The sequence below is a fragment of the Asterias rubens genome, chromosome 20 (assembly GCF_902459465.1).
Source record: "Asterias rubens chromosome 20, eAstRub1.3, whole genome shotgun sequence".
Lineage (NCBI taxonomy): Eukaryota > Metazoa > Echinodermata > Asteroidea > Forcipulatida > Asteriidae > Asterias > Asterias rubens.
The window spans coordinates 6,436,185-6,457,101 of NC_047081.1; the positions used below are offsets into that span (position 1 = coordinate 6,436,185).

The 20,917-nt window shown below is 38.6% G+C and overlaps 3 protein-coding genes across 5 annotated transcripts in view; 2 read left to right on the plus strand and 1 right to left on the minus strand.

Annotated features, from left to right (window-relative positions):
• LOC117303743 (Golgi-specific brefeldin A-resistance guanine nucleotide exchange factor 1-like) overlaps window positions 1-9,000 on the plus strand; it is a 52,007-nt gene extending 43,007 nt beyond the window's left edge. For all 3 annotated transcript variants that reach the window (XM_033788059.1, XM_033788061.1, XM_033788062.1), the window contains 9 exons: window positions 793-947; window positions 2,146-2,377; window positions 3,385-3,581; window positions 4,414-4,561; window positions 5,021-5,253; window positions 5,789-5,902; window positions 6,197-6,377; window positions 7,446-7,562; window positions 7,962-9,000. In XM_033788059.1, coding sequence (XP_033643950.1) covers window positions 793-947; window positions 2,146-2,377; window positions 3,385-3,581; window positions 4,414-4,561; window positions 5,021-5,253; window positions 5,789-5,902; window positions 6,197-6,377; window positions 7,446-7,562; window positions 7,962-8,266 — 1,682 coding nt within the window. In that variant the 3' untranslated portion in view covers window positions 8,267-9,000. The remainder of the gene's footprint in view (window positions 1-792; window positions 948-2,145; window positions 2,378-3,384; window positions 3,582-4,413; window positions 4,562-5,020; window positions 5,254-5,788; window positions 5,903-6,196; window positions 6,378-7,445; window positions 7,563-7,961) is intronic.
• Window positions 9,001-14,184: 5,184 nt separating this feature from the next.
• LOC117304117 lies at window positions 14,185-18,512 on the plus strand. Its single transcript, XM_033788618.1, has 3 exons — window positions 14,185-14,325; window positions 14,556-14,627; window positions 17,450-18,512. Exons 1-3 carry the CDS (start codon window positions 14,229-14,231, stop codon window positions 17,551-17,553), a joined length of 273 nt encoding a protein of 90 aa, XP_033644509.1. The 5' UTR covers window positions 14,185-14,228; the 3' UTR covers window positions 17,554-18,512.
• A 78-nt stretch (window positions 18,513-18,590) lies between these two features.
• On the minus strand, window positions 18,591-20,109 carry LOC117303978 (carbohydrate sulfotransferase 14-like). Its single transcript, XM_033788448.1, has one exon. The coding sequence runs from the start codon at window positions 20,107-20,109 to the stop codon at window positions 19,288-19,290; it is 822 nt and encodes a 273-aa protein (XP_033644339.1). The 3' UTR covers window positions 18,591-19,287.
• Between the last annotated feature and the right edge of the window lie 808 nt (window positions 20,110-20,917).

Genomic DNA, 20,917 nt, shown 5'->3' on the forward strand with positions numbered 1-20,917 from the left:
AACTAATCTAATCTCTTCTAAGAGCGCAATCAGACAGTGAGGTCTCGTTGGGTAGTGTCAGACCAAGGATATACCTCGGACAGTGAACTCTTCAAACATAAGAAATCTAATCTAATCTAATCTAATTTAATCTAATCTCTTCGAGGAGCGCAATCAGACAGTGAGGTCTCGGTGGGTAGTGTCAGCGGCTCATCAGACCAAGGATATACCTCGGACAGTGAGCTCTTCAAACATAAGAAACCAAATCTAATTTAATCTAATCTAATCTCTTCTAAGAGCGCAATCAGACAGTGAGGTCTCGTTGGGTAGTGTCAGACCAAGGATACACCTCGGACAGTGAACACTTCAAACATAAGAAATCTAATCTAATCTAATCTAATTTAATCTAATCTCTTCGAGGAGCGCAATCAGACAGTGAGGTCTCGGTGGGTAGTGTCAGCGGCTCATCAGACCAAGGATATACCTCGGACAGTGAGCTCTTCAAACATAAGAAACCAAATCTAATTTAATCTAATCTAATCTCTTCTAAGAGCGCAATCAGACAGTGAGGTCTCGTTGGGTAGTGTCAGACCAAGGATACACCTCGGACAGTGAACACTTCAAACATAAGAAATCTAATCTAATCTAATCTAATTTAATCTAATCTCTTCGAGGAGCGCAATCAGACAGTGAGGTCTCGGTGGGTAGTGTCAGCGGCTCATCAGACCAAGGATATACCTCGGACAGTGAGCTCTTCAAACATAAGAAACCAAATCTAATCAATCTAATCTAATATAATCTAATCTCTTCTAGGAGCGCAATCAGACAGTGAGGTCTCAGTGGGTAGTGTCAGCGGCGCATCAGACCAAGGATATACCTCGGACAGTGAACTCTTCAAACATAATAAACCACATCGAACCATCAGTGAGCCGGACGTCTCCACATTGTCGGATGATAGGGTCATAAAAGTAAATTTTAACAATACTATTCTTGTAGTTAAAGGCAGTGGACACTATTGGTAATTAGTCAAAATAAATATCATAAAACCTTTCTTGATTACAAATAATGGGGAGAGGTTGATGGTATAAAACATTGTGAGAAACAGCTCCCTCTGAAGTGGCGTAGTTTTCGAGAAAGAAGGTAATTTTCCATGAATTTTATTTCGAGACCTCAAATTCGAGACCTTAGAATTTGAGGTCTCGAAATCAAGCATTAGAAAGCACACAACTTCGTGTGACAAGGGTATTTTTTCTTTCATTTTTATCTCGCAAATTCGACGACCGATTGAGCTCAAATTTTCACAGGTTTGTTATTTTATGCTTTTGTTGAGATACACCAACCATGAAGTCTAGTCTTTGACAATTACCAATTGTGTCCACTGTTTTAAATAGTTAACTAATTTATTAGTTGATCAGTTTTGATAGTAAAATTTTAGTTGAGCAGGCTTTGAACCAGCAATCTCCAGTTTAATACATCGGCGCTCTACCAACTGAGCTACAGAATGTATCTAGCCCTATTTCGGCAGTCTCCCTATTTGTCAATATCTCTGTTCGGGGTGCAAGTCAGATCCCTTACCACCTTAAGCTGCGCTCCAAATGCTCTTTCATAGACAATATCAACCTCTACCCTCTGAGGTACCCATTTATACCCCCTGGGTGAGGAGAAGCAATTATAGTAACTAGCCTGGTTGCCGCAGTTCATGCGGCACCCCCGCTAAAAATTATTGCGTAAAAATTCTGCCGTTCCCCCGTCCCCCTTCCCACTGACGTACGACACTGTGTACCCCTTCCCTCTCCCTGTCACACGTGCTCTAATAACCCCACCTCCGTCTTGCCTCCGTTAATTCCCCAAAGTTCGTTCTATGACTGTGACATCACAAAGGGCGCCTGAGGGGTATTATGAAACAACGCAGACCCCCTGACAACCCGAGGGAAGCCCCCAACCCCGAAGTTACTACACGCTTGTGCTTGTGCCACTTGACGTAGAAACAATATGGTGGCGCCCACACAATTTAGGCATCATTATAGTATAGAAGCATCTTGTTGAAGGACACAAGTATCATGACCGGGATTCGAATCCACACTTCGATGACTTAAACACCAGAACTTGAACTTGAGTTATATATCGCTCGACCATGACACTCTAAATTCTTTTGCCCCCCTGTAGGTGAACCAGGACAGCTCCAACAGAAGTTCCCACTCCAAAGATGTCACCAAACCTCACAATCAGTTCAAGATTGCCCTGGACCAAACGTTGAGTCACCACGACACCAAGGCCTTGATGAAATGCTGTGAGTCTCTGGCGTTCCTCGTCAGAGATGCTGCTCACGTTACTCCGTCAAACTTTGAGTCGTGTGTCCATGCCATCAGGAGCTTTGTTGAGGCTACTGTGAATGGAGGTAGGGATCCTTTGGTTCGTAAAATACAGAAGTATTTTTAAAGGGTTTTGATACCTTTTGTAGATAAAGTTTTTTGGTCGTGACATGAATCCCTACTCATTGTAAACGATGATGTATGAACTATGATTTAATAATAATAATAATAATAATAATAATAATATTTATAACGCGCCTTTTTCAAAAGGATATAAAGCGCCAAATATCTTTACTGCAAGGTGAGTGGAACGAAGATTTCGAAATTATGAGACCTTATCCTTAGCACTCCATGTAATGGTTTACATGGTGCTACGGCGCATACAGCAGCCACAGCCAGGAACACCGGGACGAACCCCTTTTCTTGTCGATAAGTGCATGCACTGGGTTCTTTTACATGCATTACACAACACATGGGACCAACGGCTTTACGTCCCATCCGAAGGACGAAGCAAAGGTCAAGTGTATGCATAAGGACACAAGTGTCACGGCTGGGGATTCGAACCCACACTCTGCTGATCAGAAACACCAGAGTTTGAATTTGGTGCTCTTAACTGCTCGGCCACGACACTTCCACATGAAACCCTGCTCATTGTAAACAAAGATGTATGAAATATGATTTACATGTAGAAGTTTCAGCTTCATTGGTTGACAAGTTTTTGAAAAAAAACCCAGAAAGTTCACATAGCAATGTTTTCAAGAGAGTCGCGTAAATCTGTTGTACATGCTAAAATAAGTTTCGTCTCCTCAGACAAAAAAAAAGAAAAGTATGGGACATTGTTTTGCTCATTTCTCAAAAACTACAGCACGCCAGCGAGTATAGCATTTTAAGGGATGTAAAATTTCAACATCCGGTTTAAACTGGAAGTCAAGTTCAAATGGGGTCATACACTTAAAAAAAACCATCAGAACAAATACAAGAGGTGAACATATTGCGTGAACACCTTATAGAGTCACCTTCATCTCATCTAGATTATAGATAAGTACCATTTTGCCGATTGACATTTCCGCCCTGACTTTTGTTGAATTTTCAGGAAAGTTAAAACACGACAGACAGAGGAAACCCGAGCCATCCAAAGATCGGAAAAACTCCAAGTTGTCGCGGAACCAAAAGCATAAGAAGAACATGGCCAAGACGAACTCTGTCCCGGAGAAGATGTCTCTGATGTGTGACCTAGAAGACGGAGAGGATGAAGGGCCACCTGGCGGATATCATTCACTCTCAATACAGGTCAGTGATTGGTTGATTTGCTCTTAATAGTTTTATTTAATTGGTTGGATGATAACTCACGCAAATTGTGGGAGGTGATTGGTTGATTCGGTCTAGGTAATGTGATTTGATTGGTTGAACGCTTAGGAAGGGATTACTTTTTCAGAATAGTGACTGATGATTGGTTGAATTTAAAAAAGAAGGGTTTCCTCAATGATAATTGGGCTGTTGGTCGTCAATGAAAGTATTACCAGTGAGACTTTTGGACGGTCCTTTTGTACAGGTCTGCGCGCTCTCAGACCTACGTGCGCAATACTGAGCATGTGCGCGCCACTCAGAGCTGCAAAAATGGACCGTTATGGTGCTGCCACCAGCATCCTAAAAGTCTCCTTTTGAATTATATGTAGTTGACAAAGCATCCAAATGGAAACATCACACCAACTTTTTGTAAAGAAGCCAAAGAAGAAATTTCAGTTTTAGACGTGGGAGGAAAATCCCTATAGTCGGGTAGAGACTGTTAAATCCAAACTACATGCAAGGCTCAGGTTGGGGAATCGAACAGGTGATAGGCATGGAAAGAAACCACTGAGCCAACCTGACTGCCATTAACCAACTATCATTTCGTTTAAAGAAACATTACAGAATTACAGAAATATTTCATGGGATGTTTTCAACTATCATCAGAATTAGACCGTGTAAGTTTTATGTAAATCTGTGATCTTCACGATTTTTGTTTCTACCATTTCTGTAATGTTCCTTGAAAGCAAACTTGATTTTGAAATATTATCTTTGTAACTATCGATACTCAAAGCAATTTTTCTGTTATTTTTCAAATTTTCGATATTATTATCAGTTATTGGACCTGATGCACACACTTCACACGAGGGCAGCCTCTATCTTCAGCTCGTGGGCCGAGGAGGAACAGAAGGACGGAGCAGGGAGTACCATCGATGCTGGCGCAAGTGCATTATGGATAAAATGCTGGTGCCCACTACTACAAGGTCAGTAATCATGACTCTATGTAAATCTGACCATGCAATCAATCAACACTATAAGAAGAATGCAGGGTGCATTTGGGTACCTTTTGTAACACAAAACACAATGTCCTTTGATTTACGTTAAACTTTCGTTTGAAGATCATTTTAGTAGAAAGCTAACCGAAAAAAATATTACTTGCCACGGTGCTGAAGTTTTTTGAGGAATGAGTAAAACAACGTCGCGGAAATACAGTTTAAATGCTGAAATAGTTTTCGTCTCCTGAGACGAAAATTATTTTTGTGACTTGTTTTACTCATAGATTTCTCAAAAACTATCTTTATCTTCAACCCGTGTAAGTTTAATGTAAATCTGTGGACATTGTGTCTTGTGTCATACAAAAAGTACCAAGACCCTCTAATGACTAATAAAATATTGAATTGAATTGAATCAAAGGTAATTTTGATTGTTTTTCGTTTTTGAAGGTATCGCAAGGCTTTGCTGCGACATCCGTCGACAGGTCCGCATGCAGGCTCTGACCTACCTCCAGAGAGCTCTCCTAGTCCACGATCTCCAGACTCTTTCCGCCGTAGAGTGGGAGTCTTGCTTTAATAAAGTCCTCTTCCCACTCCTGGCTAAGCTCCTTGAGCAGATCAATCCTCTGGATCCGGTGGGTCTTGAGGAGACGAGAAGCAGGGCTGCTACGCTACTCTGCAAGGTAAGGCCTGTGATAACCGTAAGACTCAAAACCTCCTTGATAAAATACCTTGTCTTCCATTATCAGGCATGCAACTCTTCCGCTGACCTGAGGTTTTACCCAATTCATAAAATAGAAGTCTGCCGTTTACAAAAAACTTTGCATAAAAAAAATTACGCTGCATGAAAAAAAAAATCTGTGCTGGATGGACAAACAAGTCTCGCAGAATGAAACATTGCTTATTAAAAAGAAAATGAAGGTACAGGATTCTGGCTCAGCACAGTCTGGCTCCGTAGTGTTTTTTTTTGCTCTTTGTATAGGAGGATGTGGCGGGAACAAGACACTGTAAAGGCCAAATATGTGGCTAGCTTCTGCTATTTTGGTCCACACTATCAAAAGGAAAATGTATATTAGCTTGTTGTTTCTCACGATGTTTTATACTATCAACAGTAAGTTTGTATGCTAACAATTTTTTTGAGTAATTACCAATAGTGTCCAGTGCCTATAAAATTTGATGAAGATCTTACTTTAACCTATTCGTTTGTTTCCCCAACAGGTTTTCTTACAGCATTTGACACCCCTTCTATCTCTGGCAACATTTACCGCTTTGTGGCTTACCATTTTGGACTTCATGGACAAGTACATGCATGCTGACAAGAGTGAATTACTGGTTGGTACACTTAAAATATTTTTATCGAGTAACTTTGTGTTTCCATGGATGCCTCGGGTTCAAACCCAACTCTCGTCAGTTTGTCTCCATTCAAACCAAGCTTCTTGACAGTTTCCAGAAATCTTTGATTTCTTAACCCCCCCCCCTGAATAATGTGTTACAAAAATAGAAAGACAATCAACATAAGGGCTAGATAGCTCAGCCACCATATTAATCCGGACCCCTCAGGTTTAAAAAACAACTCTCCTCAGTTTGTCTCCGTTGAACCCCAAAGTTCTTAATTTTCTTCTACAGTATGAAGCAATACCCCAGTCACTCAAAAACATGGTCCTTGTGTTAGACACCGCCAACGTCTTCCGAACCGACCCAGGATCCGAGAGGGGGAAAGATTGTCAGCTCTGGGTCTTCACCTGGGAGAGGATCGACTGCTTTCTGCCGGGACTCAGGGATGAAGTCTTTAAATGTCACGAGCCTGGTAAGTGGTATTTTATTTTTAAAATTGTGTGGAGATTAAATTGTGAAAATAGAGTTAGCTGTTGCAAACTGCCAAATATCATGGCTCTGCTTACCGCCGAGTTCTGAGCTGAAGATCACCGTCACAATCTTCTGAGTTAACTGTGTAAGCGAAGATAGCCTGGTAACGTGGAGTACACACGCGCGCAAGCCTAAATTCCCTGATAACCCTTGAAATACGCTTGACGTAAGCGCAGAATTCTCTGCTCCTGCAATCGCAGATTCTTTGTTCCTGGGCCCAGTATCATAAAGCCTGTAAGCACAAAAACTTGCTAAGCACAGAATAGCATTGCTTAAACAGAAATTGACTGGTGTCCCACTAAATTTTTGCTTAGAAATTTGTCAAGCAGTATTTTCTGCTTAACAGCTTCATGAAATTGAGCCCCGGAGCAGATTTCACAAAGCAATAAAATTCATCATAAGACAAATTTTCAGTATTACCATAGTGATTTGTATTGTGACATCACACTTTACTTTGCAAATACGATTGATTTGCAGTTAAAGGCAGTGGACACTATTGGTATTTACTCAAAAGAATTATTAGCATAAAACCTTACTGGGTAATGAGTAATGGGAAGAGGTTGGTAGTACAAAACATTGTGAGAAATGGCTCCCTCTAAAGTGGAGTAGTTTTAGAAAGAAGTAGTTTTCCATGAGGTTGATTTTGATACCTCATATTTAGAATTTGAGGTCTCGAAATCAAGCATCTGAAAGCACACAACTCCTTGTGACAAGGGTGTTTTTTTTCCATTATTATCAGAACTTCGATGACCTATTGAGCTCAAACATTTACAGGTTTGTTATTTTATGCATATGTTGAGATGCGGCAAGTGAGAAGACTGGTCTTTGACAATTATTAATAGTGTCCAGTGTCTTTAAGATCAATCTTAGCTCTTTGTGAAATCGGCCCCCGGTAAGCAGAGCCATAAAATGTGGCCTTGTTTGGGTGCAACGCCCCACCCTTGAAATCTGGCCGAACTCATGAAGACCTTTTCTCTTTCCCTCCGAACTCAAACTTTTTTTTGAGTAGTAAACAGAGATCCAGCACCGAGTAGTGCCACTACAAACGCCCCTACACCCGACGGGATCGTCAGAGATGGGTCACCAAACGAGGAGCAGCCAAGCACAGTGGATACAAAGCCAGAGGGTAAGTAGGCCATCTTGATTTTCTTCCATTATGGCCCTTTTCAAAACCACACCCTCGGCTCTAGATTCGGCTCAGGCTAGCTTGGCCCCGTGGTTGTTATGACAGTTGCGCGTGCTTTGCAGAAGTGCTCAGAGAACAGAGCCTGAAGCCGAATCCAAAGCCGAAGTCGTGGATTCGAAAAGGGCCTATGTAACCAGACTGATGCCAAGAAAAACACTTGTTCTGGTTCCTTTATGTTTGTCTGTCCATCATCATCATCTGGGATAAATTTCATTAAGCACAAAAAGTAGCTCAGGAAAAACAATATTTAATGCTCACCAGAATAAGGTTACCAGCCAAAAAAGTATGTCACATTTTTAAAATCTTGTTCTTCTTTCTTTGATCTTGTTTTCGTCACAGAAACAGACCCTCCAACCCCAGCTGCACCTGACACAACGCCCGCTAAATCTGACCCGCCCTCGACAACAACACCCACACCCATCAATACCCCGCCCCAAACGGTAGCCAAGGACGTCAATCCGGTGACGAGCCAACCCAACATCATTCTCCAGCCGCCTCTGTCTTATCTAGGATCCCTACCGGGGGGTCAAGACGCTAAACAGGCAGGTCCTCTACCCTTCCTCCTTAACCCAGCCATCCTGAAGGGGTCACCCATACCCATTGTCACTCCAATTCTCCCTCAAACGGAACCCTCAGCTAAGTAATCAGGAAATTTGTTGAAGTCACCCCCTAGCATAACACGAAACGCTGCAGGGACGCTGAGGTAACGCGCACCTTTTTTACGCACAAAGAACATCTATCGTCCAATGATTTGCTTCCTTTGACCCCAGTGAGGGCGCATTTTGACCACCGTGAGGGTGCTTTTTGAGTGTGTGACATCAGGTGCAATGGGTTTATTGAAAGACATTGCGTCAATGCAAAACGTTGTGTCTCGATTGTGCTAAAACATTGTATTGGGCAGGAGAACGCTCCATGCACAAACTTCATCACCTTGTTCAAGCTAAATTGTTGCATCTTGCAACAAAAATATCCGTGGAAGAATATCTTATCTCACACACGCAAGTCTGTGCTAAAACATCATATCTCAACAAAATTCCTCCATTCAAAAACATTGTATTATTTATGCTGTGTGTAAAATTTGTACTTTTATGTTAATTTAAGTGAGATCTGACTTTTTGACACTTTCAAACTTGCGCATGACGTACATGTTATTTTAGGAGATGCGACGTGTTTGCACTGACGCGAAGAAGAGAAATTTAATGAAGTAGTAAGGATCACGTCACAAGATGTCTAAGACTTAAAGAAGGTTGATATTGAAGATGGAATTCAGAAGTTGAAGCCTGCATAGGAGAGACAGTTGCATTGATTTGCATTGTGACGCCATTTATTTTTCGTGCGGTAAGCAGCGGAAGTTAAGCATGCCTTTTCGTGTGCTTACGGTTAGCAGCGCGTTAAAATAGAAATTGCACAGAAAGCACAAAATCGGCCGCTAAGCAGCTCTTTAAAATTGGGCCCAGATTACTGCATGAAGAAGGACAGCAATGGATATGGTTAGCAATTGTACGGATAGAAAACATGTTGGTAAAAAAAAGCGCCAGAATTTAGGTTAGATGAATGTCGCGTGTCTGTGTAACACAGTAAAAGTGGATTAATCAGTGAAATTGTAAAAAGTTTGGATTTGTGGCAGAAATGCTGGCAAGGATAATACGAAAGAGGTAGTGTTTATAAAAAAAAAAGTATACTGAGTAGTCCGACAGTACTCTTAATGAACAAAGACGTCAAATCTCAATCTTGTTTAAAGACAATGGACACTATTGGTAATTGTCACAAACCAGTCGTCTCACTCATTGTATCTCAACATATACATGAACAAACAAACCTGTGAAAATTTGAGCTCAAGCTGTCGGCGAAGTTGCAAGATAATAATGAAAGAAGAAATACCCTTGTCACATGAAGTTTGTGTGCGCTAAGATGGTTGATTTCCAGACCTTAAATTCTAAATCTGAGGGCTCGAAATCAAATTCGTGGTAAATTACTTCTTTCTTGAAAACTACATTACTTCAGAGGGAGCCGTTTCTCACAATTTTTTATACTATCAACCTCTCCCCATTACTCGTTACCAAGTAAGGTTTTATGCTAATAATTATTTTGAGTAATTACCAATAGTGTCCACTGCCTTTAAAGGGACACGTTGCCTTGGATCGGTCGAGTTGGTCTTTGAAAAGTGTTTGAAACCAATGTTATGAAATCAATGTTATGAAATCAATATGGTTAGAAAGATGTTTTAAAAGTAGAATATAATGATCCACACAAACATGCCTTGGAATTGCATTGTTTTCCTTGAACTAACACAGCACGCCATTTTGTGGAGTCGAGCAAGGGAAACCAAGCAATTTCGAGGCATGTTTGTGTGGATCATTACATTCTACTCTCAAAACATCTTTCGAACCATATCCATTTCAAACGTTTCAAACGCTTTTCATAGACCAACTCGGCCGACCCAAGGCAACGTGTCCCTTTTAACGTCATACACAAGTCTAGGGAATGAAACCGAGGCTCTTTTCAAAAAGGCTGATGCATTTGGAATGTTATGATTATACATGCAATAGTACAATAGTACAGTCCGGGAACTAGGTTTAGATTTGTCAAAGGACCTGTTTCTCGGAAAGACAAAACGTGACGTAAACAAAAAGTGACTTTGGACGTTCGTTTATACACTAAAAAGAAATGAATGAAAATACATTTTACAAACTTTTAGACTAACAAAATTGTTTTCTTGATTAATTATCTCTGCTCAAAATTTGGAACGAGAACACAGTTTAAAAAGAAAGTTAGTGCCAGATCGTTTTTTTTTTTTAATCTTAAGAGGCGTTGTGAAAATTTTAATCTCAGTGCAATTTTTAATTGTCAAATCCAGTCCAGTGGTTTTTAGCTTTGTTATATCCAGTGCTTATGTTATTCAAGCCAAAAGTGATTTTGTTTGTCGGAAGAGTGAAAGTTTTCACTCGTTTATTATTTGCAAAAAGTATAGTGATACAAAAATAGTGTTGGTGTCTTCATAAAATATTATTTTGATTAATTTAGAAAAAAAATTATGTTTAGACTGTTGTTGAGGCATGATGGATATTAATAATATGTTATAATAGTAGGAGAGTTTCATGAAATGTTTAATAGTGTTGAGATTGAGTTAATTGTCCAAGTTATTCCCAGTCATTTATTCAGGTCATTTATTCCACAGAGCGCATTGCACACTATTGGTAATTGTCAAAGACTAGCCTTCATAGTTGGTGTATCCCAACATATGCATAAAATAACAAACCTGTGAAAATTTGAGCTCAATCCGTCTTCGAACTTGCGAGATAATAATGAAAGGAAAAAAACAACCTTGTCACACGAAGTTGTGTGTGTTTAGATGGTTGATTTTGAGACCTAAAGTTCTTAATCTGAGGTCTTGAAATCAAATTCGTGGAACATTACTTCTTTCTCAAAAACTATGGCACTTCAGAGGGAGTCGTTTCTCACAATGTTTTATACCATCAACCTCTCCCCATTACTCGTCACCAAGAAAAGTTTTATGCTAATATTTATTTTGAGTAATTACCAATAGTGTCCACTGCCTTTAACATGGTTTTGCCCTTTACAGCCCTTTAACTTGCTTCTTTAGGAAAACAATTTCATGACTTTGTTTTTCTTTTGTTTTTCCTTTAATTGTCCTAATCCTCCTCTAGAATAATGATCTGTATTTGAACTGTTTTCACATTGCCAATTAAGCATTTCATACACCTTTATTAGAAGTAGTACGAGCAAGAAGTGTTCTCACTGTCCATTTGTTTTTGTTATTTGTTAACACATTGGGTTATTAACTTGTCTGGTCATCGTCTTTTTGTGATGAACATGTATTTTCTCCAAGGAAAATTTCCAAAAAAATGTCAGACGATTCAGTTAATCTTTTTAATTATTTGAATTCCACTCAAAACAAATCTTCAAATTTCACTTGCTATGTGTTGTCTCGTCATGGTTTACGTGCACTCAGGTTCTAATATCCTTGACAATGTTAGCCTTTTGTGACGGCCTTTGTGGCTTGGAGAGCTGCGATCCCAAGAGACTGGAACGGGAGACGACGCAGGAGAGTGGCCTAGCCACTCGATCACACCCGACTCAGGTGCATGGTCTCCTATTCCAGTGCCTCTGCTGTTTACGCCACGAAGGCCTCGATAAAAGGCTTTGACAATGCAGGAAGATTATTGTTATTTTGTTAAAACATTTGAGAAATTACTCCACATCTGCCACTGAAAAGTTCCTGATAACATTGTTGAAGAAACATTTTGTAATTCACTCAATAAGTTGGACCCCAAGTCATAAATCTTCAACCAGTGGCGTTTTACATAAGCTGCGTGTTGTAAATTAATAGTAACTACTTCCTATATAGCGCATTTTACAATAACGCATCAATGCGCTTTACAAAGTGCCCTTGGGCCCAATTTCATAGAGCTGCTTAGCACGAAAATGTGCTTAGCATGAAATTTCTTTCTTGAAAAAACCGGATTACAAACCAAATTTCCGTTTGTTGCATATTGCATGTTACTGTTGTTCAGCTGTTGTTTGCTTATTCTGAAATACATGTGGAAATTTGTTGGGTAATCCTGTTTTCATCAAGGCAAAAATTTCACGCTATTAAAGCACATTTTTGTGTTTAGCAGCTCTGTGAAATTGACCCCTGGTCATTGGGCTGACAACATTCCTGTATAATAATAATAATATAATGTCAAAGCCCTCTGTTGATAAACTGGTTTGTTTTACTGCAATTGGTACAATTTGAAATGTAGGATAGAATATTTGTTAATATTTATACATTAAAACTATAATGGATGGCAGAAAAAGAAGAACAAAAAGAATAGCAGCCCAAACTAATCCAATTTGCTTTACATGATAATTATTCAATTCTTTTTCCAAATGTATCATTCATTTCAAAGAGATGCTAGGTGATTGGGATGATCTTTGGAGTTTCTCAAAGATGTAATTCTGTAAATATTTTAATAAATACAAATATTTGAGGTGTGGGATGAGGTCTTTGAGGTTTGAAGTCTGCTTAATAATTCAGTTGACAACAATCTTTCTTATTCCATCAGGTCTTGGCCCAATTTTATAGAGTTGCTTCAGCACAACAAAATAGCTAAGCATAACAAAGTTACGCTTACCAGAATAAAGGTTACCAGCTAAACAAACATATCACACATACAACTTGTGACTGGTTTGTTGCTCATTGCTGCTTAGCAGAAGTGTGCCAAGCAAAGTTTTCTGACATTGGGCACAAGTTTGCAGTTTGTTACATTTAGTGAATGTTGCAATCTCCTTGTGACAAGACTACACCAAAGCAGATCAAAAGTTCTTCGGTAATACCGGAAAGGCAAGACTAGGGTCAGTGTTAGTCTTTTTTCAAAGCCGTTATGCAGAAACTCGCTCTTATTTCATATCGTCAGACAAAGTCTTCAAACAATGCATGTATTAGGACTATCCCTTACAAAACTAATACCATTTGGTTTTTCATCCCTGTTTATTTAATACCTTATTAACTATTATCAAAATCAATCTCAAGTCTTGTTAATAAAACTGACGAAACAAAGATTTTTAGAATTGTTTTCAAAATGTTGGTGGTAGTTAATGATGGGCGTGGCACCCTATCAAGGGGAGGGGCTTCATATGGGAGGGGTCAATGTATATATTAAGATTGTATTGTACATGGTCAAATTGTATATCTGTAAATGACATGATGATTGCAAAATGTTATTAAAATGAATAATGTGGTCAAAATATCGCTGCTTCAAACTGTTTGTTATTTATAATCTTCCTTTCCAGTGTTGGTGGTAGGTCTACTTTGCAGGCATGAAATTTGGTCATTGAGCATTTTTAGTATAAGGACTGTACATGTCTACGTGTTATAAAGGCTTCAAAAAAGACATTTCATTCTTTTAACGAACAATTTTCCGATTATGTTTCTGAGGTAAAACAAAATCGAAAATCGGATTAAAAAGTGGCAAGAATATCATGCCTGTGTGTCTATGAAATAAAAAATAAAAATACCTCCATTGTAAAACGGTAACTTGTCAAGGACAAGACTTGGAACGTGACTAGGCAGCTATTTTTGAACAAAAGATGAAGAAGAGTCGGTGCTTCATTATTATTTCAATTTAGGAAGAAAATAGGGCATCCAAAAACAAGCCCGTGTGTTCTCATGTATTGCATTGCGTTTGAATAAAGGAAGGACTGTGGGAAGTTTAACATAAATACATATAGACCTTTCTTTTGCAACGTCACAGCCCGAGTTTTTGCCAACCCAGATTGGAAAACTATGGAAAGCCGTAAGTGCAAATTAAGAAAAGATCGCTATTTTGATAACAATGTAACAAAATTTGTTGATTTTGTTAAAAACAAAACAAATAATTATGAGAGGTATATTATTTAATTGAAAGTTTGCAGAAAATGCTGAATTTGGTTAAAACATCTGTTTTTAAGATTTAGTGTTTTACTAACATTCGGCCGACCATGCCAACCAAGGCGGTTTGTTTATCAACAAAAGAAAGGGCTATATAAAAAAATTGTCTTTTTTTCGGATACGTTTTCATGTGTGAAGACGTCAAAAGAGGGCGCGATTTTCATGAACAAGAAATGGCCAGTTCTTCCAGAAAGCCGGACTTTGAGAACCCCAGAAAAGCACTTTTTCGGTCACCCACAGCTGTAGAAGGCAACCAACATGATCAACCAGGTATTAAGATTATTTAAAATCATACAGTTTGTCATTAGATAAGTTGTTTTATAACTTTTATTCAACAAACAGACTGTCATTCATTGTATTCATGAATTGGCATAGCTATTGAAATAGTGTGTGTTCAATTCAGTTTACTTTCTGTGTTTAACCAGTTTCGTGAAAACAACAAATATTTAGTCCTTTTTGGTAATGATAACAAAATGTAACTTTACTGGAATTTTTTTCAGATTCTTGGAAACTGCTCAACAGAATACAGATCGAGCATGCATTTGAAGCGTGTATGAAGAATGCCCAAAAAGGTATGACTTTTTAATTTTACCTTCAATTCAATTTCATTCATTCGTTTGTATTGTTTTTCCTACTATTTTTGTAACGAATCGTATGATTCTATATGTCATTGTCTATGTATGAATATGATGATTATAAATCATTGTCTTCTTATTAATATTTTATCCTATCTATGATGTGCATTTGTGTAAGTTGTTTTATTTATGTTCAAAATTATATACCTTTTTTATGCCCCCCCCCCCCCAATCTCCTACAACCAGTGTGAAACGAGAGAGCTTGTTAACAACGCCTTTATTTTTAAAATAAGTTTTAGTTTACTCTTTTTTGTTTAATTAAGCAGTTCGGTAGTAAAGGAGGCACAGACTGAAAATAGTATATAAAATATTTGTGTTAGGGTTATCGTCAGTTTATAGGAGCTTTGTTTAGAAATACGAAATCAAAAATCGCTGGTTTTCGTAAAACGGAAACAAGTCTTTTTTTCTTCATGAGAAATATTTTCCTTGTCCGTGGGACTGGAACAGGAGGTGTAGGCAGACGGTAAAGGTGATTAAACTAAAAAACCTTGGCCGGCAAACAAAACAAATTTTGGAAGTCTACCTCCAAATACTTTCTGGATAATCCTGCCCGTCCCAGTTAACTCCAGTTGGAAAAACAGGTGTAGGGTAAGCATTGGTAGGGTTTGCATTTAGACAAAACAAACTCTTAGTCTTTAGTCTAGTCTAGTCTTAGGGAACATAGGCTAGGCCTAAAAACTATTTAGACCAATAATGCCCTTTTGCAAGATGGCCGTTTAGTATTTCAAATCAAACAGGCTACTACCGATTCTTCAGATTGATCCCACCGTAAAATTATTTTATATCTATTTGTTGCATGAGGACCCTGATTAACAGGGTTGGATTCTTACACTAAAAAGATTTGCTGGTAGGCATTCACTAATTTTGTTTTATGAAACAGACGGTTACACATGTTCGACAAGCATCACATTAGATTAAAAAAAAGCTCCTGCAGTCTTTTTGAAAGGATGGATTTAACATAAAAACTACAATAAAATAAAACACATTTCTTTTATTATACAAAAAAAAATAAAAAATAGTAATAAAAGGGTGCGCCCCCAAAAAAGGATGCGGGCGGGGACGATCAACTGGTATTTTTTTTAATTTGGTCTAAGCGCTGTTATTTTGACTGGACATTAATTTACAAACTTTGGAAGGAATTCAGGGGAAAGAGTAGGTTTAATTTTATAATTGAAGAGATTCATTGAATAATTAATAATAATAATAATACTAGGTTTCTTATATAGCGCTTTATCACATCAGGGGCGTATCTAAGCGCTCACTGTGGAACTCTGTTTTGAAGTAATATGGGACTAAGGGTCGGACCTATTTCTTTAAAGCACTACAGTGTGATAATAATAATAATAATAATAATAATAATAACCCGTTTTTATATAAAAAAGCGCTTCACATTATTACCCCTGGTCACTGGGCCTTAAATCACTCCTTAAACCATCTCAACTCCCTGGTGGGGAGTATGCAGCCTGGAACATTTATATACGCTACTATGTAATAGTTTACAAAGAAATTTGTTCTTCATTGATACTTATGCTGAGATTAGGTTAATGAAGAGTTTGATAGGATGTCAGTCACTTCGTACCTTGGTCTCTTCAGACCCTCACCTGGGTCACTGACAAAGTTGGTAATTTGTTATCGTCAGCCGAGTCACTTTGTACCGTCACTTTGTACCGTCACTTTGTACCGTCACTTTGTACCGTCGCTTTGTACCGTCGCTTTGTACCGTCACTTTGTACCGTCGCTTTGTACCGTCACTTTGTACCGTCACTTTGTATCGTACCGTCACTTTGTACCGTCACTTTGTACCGTCGCTTTGTACCGTCGCTTTGTACCGTCGCTTTGTACCGTCACTTTGTACCGTCACTTTGTACCGTCACTTTGTACCGTCACTTTGTACCGTCGCTTTGTACCGTCGCTTTGTACCGTCGCTTTGTACCGTCGCTTTGTACCGTCACTTTGTACCGTCACTTTGTATCGTACCGTCACTTTGTACCGTCACTTTGTACCGTCACTTTGTACTGTCACTTTGTACCGTCGCTTTGTACCGTCGCTTTGTACCGTCGCTTTGTACCGTCGCTTTGTACCGTCACTTTGTACCGTCACTTTGTATCGTCACTTTGTACCGTCACTTTGTACCGTCACTTTGTACCGTTACCTTTTTTCTTTCTTCAAACTAACACGTATTTTTTCATGTTTTTATACTTTTGGGGGCAAAACAAACCAGGTGAAATTGAATGTTTTTCACCTTATAAGGCCTTGAATTGTTAAAATTTTGTAAAATTCAAGCTGAAAGGACGGAAAGATTATGTCACTGACGAATGATTGTGTTTGTAAGTAAGTTATGTTGTCGGGATTAGTCCTGAGCGACACAATAATGTTTTTTTATGTAGTTAGTCGTGCGTGGTGGCACGATTAATTGAGTAGTTGAAAAACGGTAGTCGCAGCCCGACTTATGATTTAATAGTCGCGGCATGATGCTAGTCGCACTAGTCCCCAATGCCTAGTACGAAGTGTCGTAAGAAGGTTTGAAGTGTCTTTTTAAGAAGGTATGAAGTGTTCTGGCTGTGAAGTGTCCAAATTCACTTCATACCTTGCAAAAGGTTTGAAGTTTCCAGGGTATGAAGTGGTCAAGGTTCAAAGTGACCCAACAACGTTTAGTTATGTCTTACAGTTTTTGGTGTATGTTTCAAAGTTTTTTTATACTGCTTTAAATTTTCAATTATTTATATTCAATGATCAAATGTTTTTCTGTACTGCTGCAGAGTTGCACCAGCAGCGCTTGGAAGACTTAAAGAAGCGATTGGACTACCTAGCCGAAACGGACTGGAAGTACACACCAGCTCAAAAGCTGATTGGTTTAGAATGATGAGGTCATCAGAAGGAGTCCAATGGGAGAAGTGTTGCAACAAAAGAAAGCGTGTTTGAATTGTCAGTCGAGTCGAGAGTAGCTTAAAATACTGAGAGGTGAATCGATGCCATCAGGATCTTCAACATTTCAAAATGCTTCACGTTGACTCTGAGTGGTGGACTCAACTGCATGTAACCATTGTTCAGTTGATTGTGATTGGTTTGTGGAAATGAGGTAATCAAGCGACGTGAGCCAATGGGAGTTGATGTAACAAAAAGAGAATCAGCTGACATTCCATGTCAGGGATCATCTGATTGGTCAATCAAGGTCAGGTGATCGATAAGGTTCATAATAGACCGTATCAAATAACCCCCTTGTTGCTAAGAGAGTGGAAATATTGTAGGGCAGGCGGTATGCGGATGTAAGTGTGTACATGTACATCAATCAATCAAGCAGTATGCAGTGTTCCCAATTTGATTTCTATGGCACATGTACATGCACATGCTCACAGACGCCGTGTGGTTGGCAGATATTTGAATGGTAACGAATATAACAAAGAATTCAAATGAAGTGGGAAGGTATTTGAATGATAACGTCTTATTTGATACGGTCTAAACAGACCATGAAGAAAGCAAGAAAGGAAATTTATCAAAACGAACACGTAAACAGTAACACATGATCAATCAACCATTTTCCCAAATGGAACTGCCCAAACTATGTTGTAAACAAGGTTCGTGACTTCAACAACAAAGGGAGTCATTAATGATGAAAACAAAATTCATGTACATGTACATATTATTTTATGGTGTTTTATTTTTTTAACAATACATGTCTGTGTTTGCACATTTTCGCATGAAGGAAAAATAAAGTAAACATTACAATATAAATAAATATAAAGTATCCTTTATTTATTAGCGGTCTGTACATCAGAAGTTCCAGGTAACCACACTGTTTTGACCACTTTAAATAACAATAATAATAGCTTAACTTAACTTAACTTAAATGCATTTATAAAGCGCTTTAACACTGATTCAAAGCGCTATACAGCCAAGAAAAACATTAAAATACAGGATAAAAATACTAGCAAAAATAGCAATATGGTTTTAAAAATACACAACAGTTAAAAAAGTAGCACAAATTTAGTAAAGCGTAACTGAGATTTGATTAATTTAGACTTTTAAGTTGGTTATTAAATTATTTAGAATAAGAGGAGTACCTCATGAAATCTGGCAGGCAAGTCCCGTTTTGGAAAAAGTTACTCAAAGTTGAAGGCTTCTTGAAGACAACAATTTGAAAATAACTTTATTAATTATAAATCACTGATCAAAGGCAGACCCAGAGATTGAAATACAGTAATAAACAATAGTAATAAAAAGACAAAGAAAACACCTTAAGAGGGATGAACCTATGCATTGGATGAACCAAAAATGAATTTGTTTGAAACCTCAACTCAACAAAGAAAAGTGGAAAGTACCTGAAAAGCAAGTACCTGTCTTTATCCTTGCGGATGAAGACAGGGGACAAGTCTAGTCATTGCAAGTCTTGATTGGCGACCCCAATTTGTATTGGTAACCGGTAGAGGGCGCTACGTCGACTGTTTAGGAGCTGACTATAGGAAGGACTGGGGCAGGCTCTCTTTCCCAGTAATTCGTGTGCGTTGCGATATCGGTATCGTTAACAGAATGAACGTCTTCAATCAAGACTAGTAATAGTTGTGCTCCATAGATTCATAGGATAATGGTGTACGGTACATCAAACACCTTGTAGAACCTGGCTCATGACGTCATCGGGTGAATATCCAAATAATCTATAGTCCACATGGTAATAATCTATCAGTTTCCTCATCAAATCCGGCGATATCGATTTGTAATATTTCAAAAACTGTTGTTTTGCGTTTGAACTATGGTATTCTGGAAAGTGGACGATGTTGTCGACACCTAGCCATCGCAGTACGAACGGACCTTCAACTGCAAGATTTTCAAAATGGCCGATGAAATCGTATTTGACATGACAAGGCCGTGATAGTTTATACTGTGGCAGCCAGTGATCAGTCATAGGATTGATTATAAACCCACTACCCAGATCAGTGATGTATTTGATAAATTCAACGAATGTTATATCCAACCATTGTCCTTCTTTGAGCTTCTGGTTTTTAACGCCTCTGTAACGCCTGGAAATGTCGCTGCCATAACTCCGCTCCCAGATCCGTTGCGTACGAGACCTAGGGCGAAGTTTACTCAAGTACGCAGAAAGTAACCTGCTCATGGGTTCTCGTATAAACAGCACCTTACGGTAGCTCTTCAACCGGGCGTCATCTTGTTTGTAATTAAACAGTACCGGCTTTACATTTCCAGTCACATTGTTGTATAACTGTTTTAAGTCTCCAGTCTCATTGTTAAGTGTACTCAAGATTGTCTTCCAAGTCGTGCAAGACACCTTGGGGATGAAATTAAAGAGGAGTTTATGTTTGTCGTTGACGAGTAAATGTATGTGATCGCCAGTTGGTTCTGATGGGTTAATGCGGCGACATTCTTCAGCCAGCGTCCGCTTTCGACGATCCTGTTCCTGTCCCATGATATGTTCAAGTTCCAAAGCAGTTGAAGGAGTTAGTAAAGAAGTTGCTTCAGATAACTCAGTGGTAATGGAAGTGTCTGACTTTGATTCCTGTGTTTTGGGGGAAAATGGTCTTAATTACTAAAGTTGTATCAATATGCTATTCACGGAACTTCTTAAAAGGAAGTGGACACTATTGGTAATTATTCAAAATAATTATTAGCAGAAAACCTTACTTGGTGACGAGTAATGGGGAGCTGTTGATAGACTAGTATAAAACATTGTTAGAAACGGCTCCCTCTGAAGTGACGTAGTTTTCGAGAAAGAAGTAATTTTCCAAAAATTTGATTTCGAGACCTCGGGTTTAGAACTTGAGGTCTCGAAATCAACCATCTAAACAACTTCGTGTGACAAGGGTGTTTTTTCTTCTTTCGTTATTATCTTGCAACTTGGTCGACCAATTGAGCTAAAAATGTTCACAGGTTTGTTATTTTATGCATAAGTTGAGATACACCAATAGTGAGGAGACTGGTCTTTGACAAGTACCAGTAGTGTCCACTGTCTTTAAGGACAGGTGAAACGATTCAAAGGGCACAAACAAAGACTATTTTGTTCCCGCGAAATGGTATCCCAAGAGGGATCAAAATAGAATTTTGGGGAAACGAAGTAATGTATAAGGGAAATTAAATTGATTTTGAGGGATTGAAATACAGCTAGTTTTCACACAGTGTCTTTTTATTTATTTACTTATTTATTTATTTATTTATTTATAATTTTTTTTTTTATTTATAAATTTTTAATATATTTTTGGAGGGGGGGGGGGGTTACT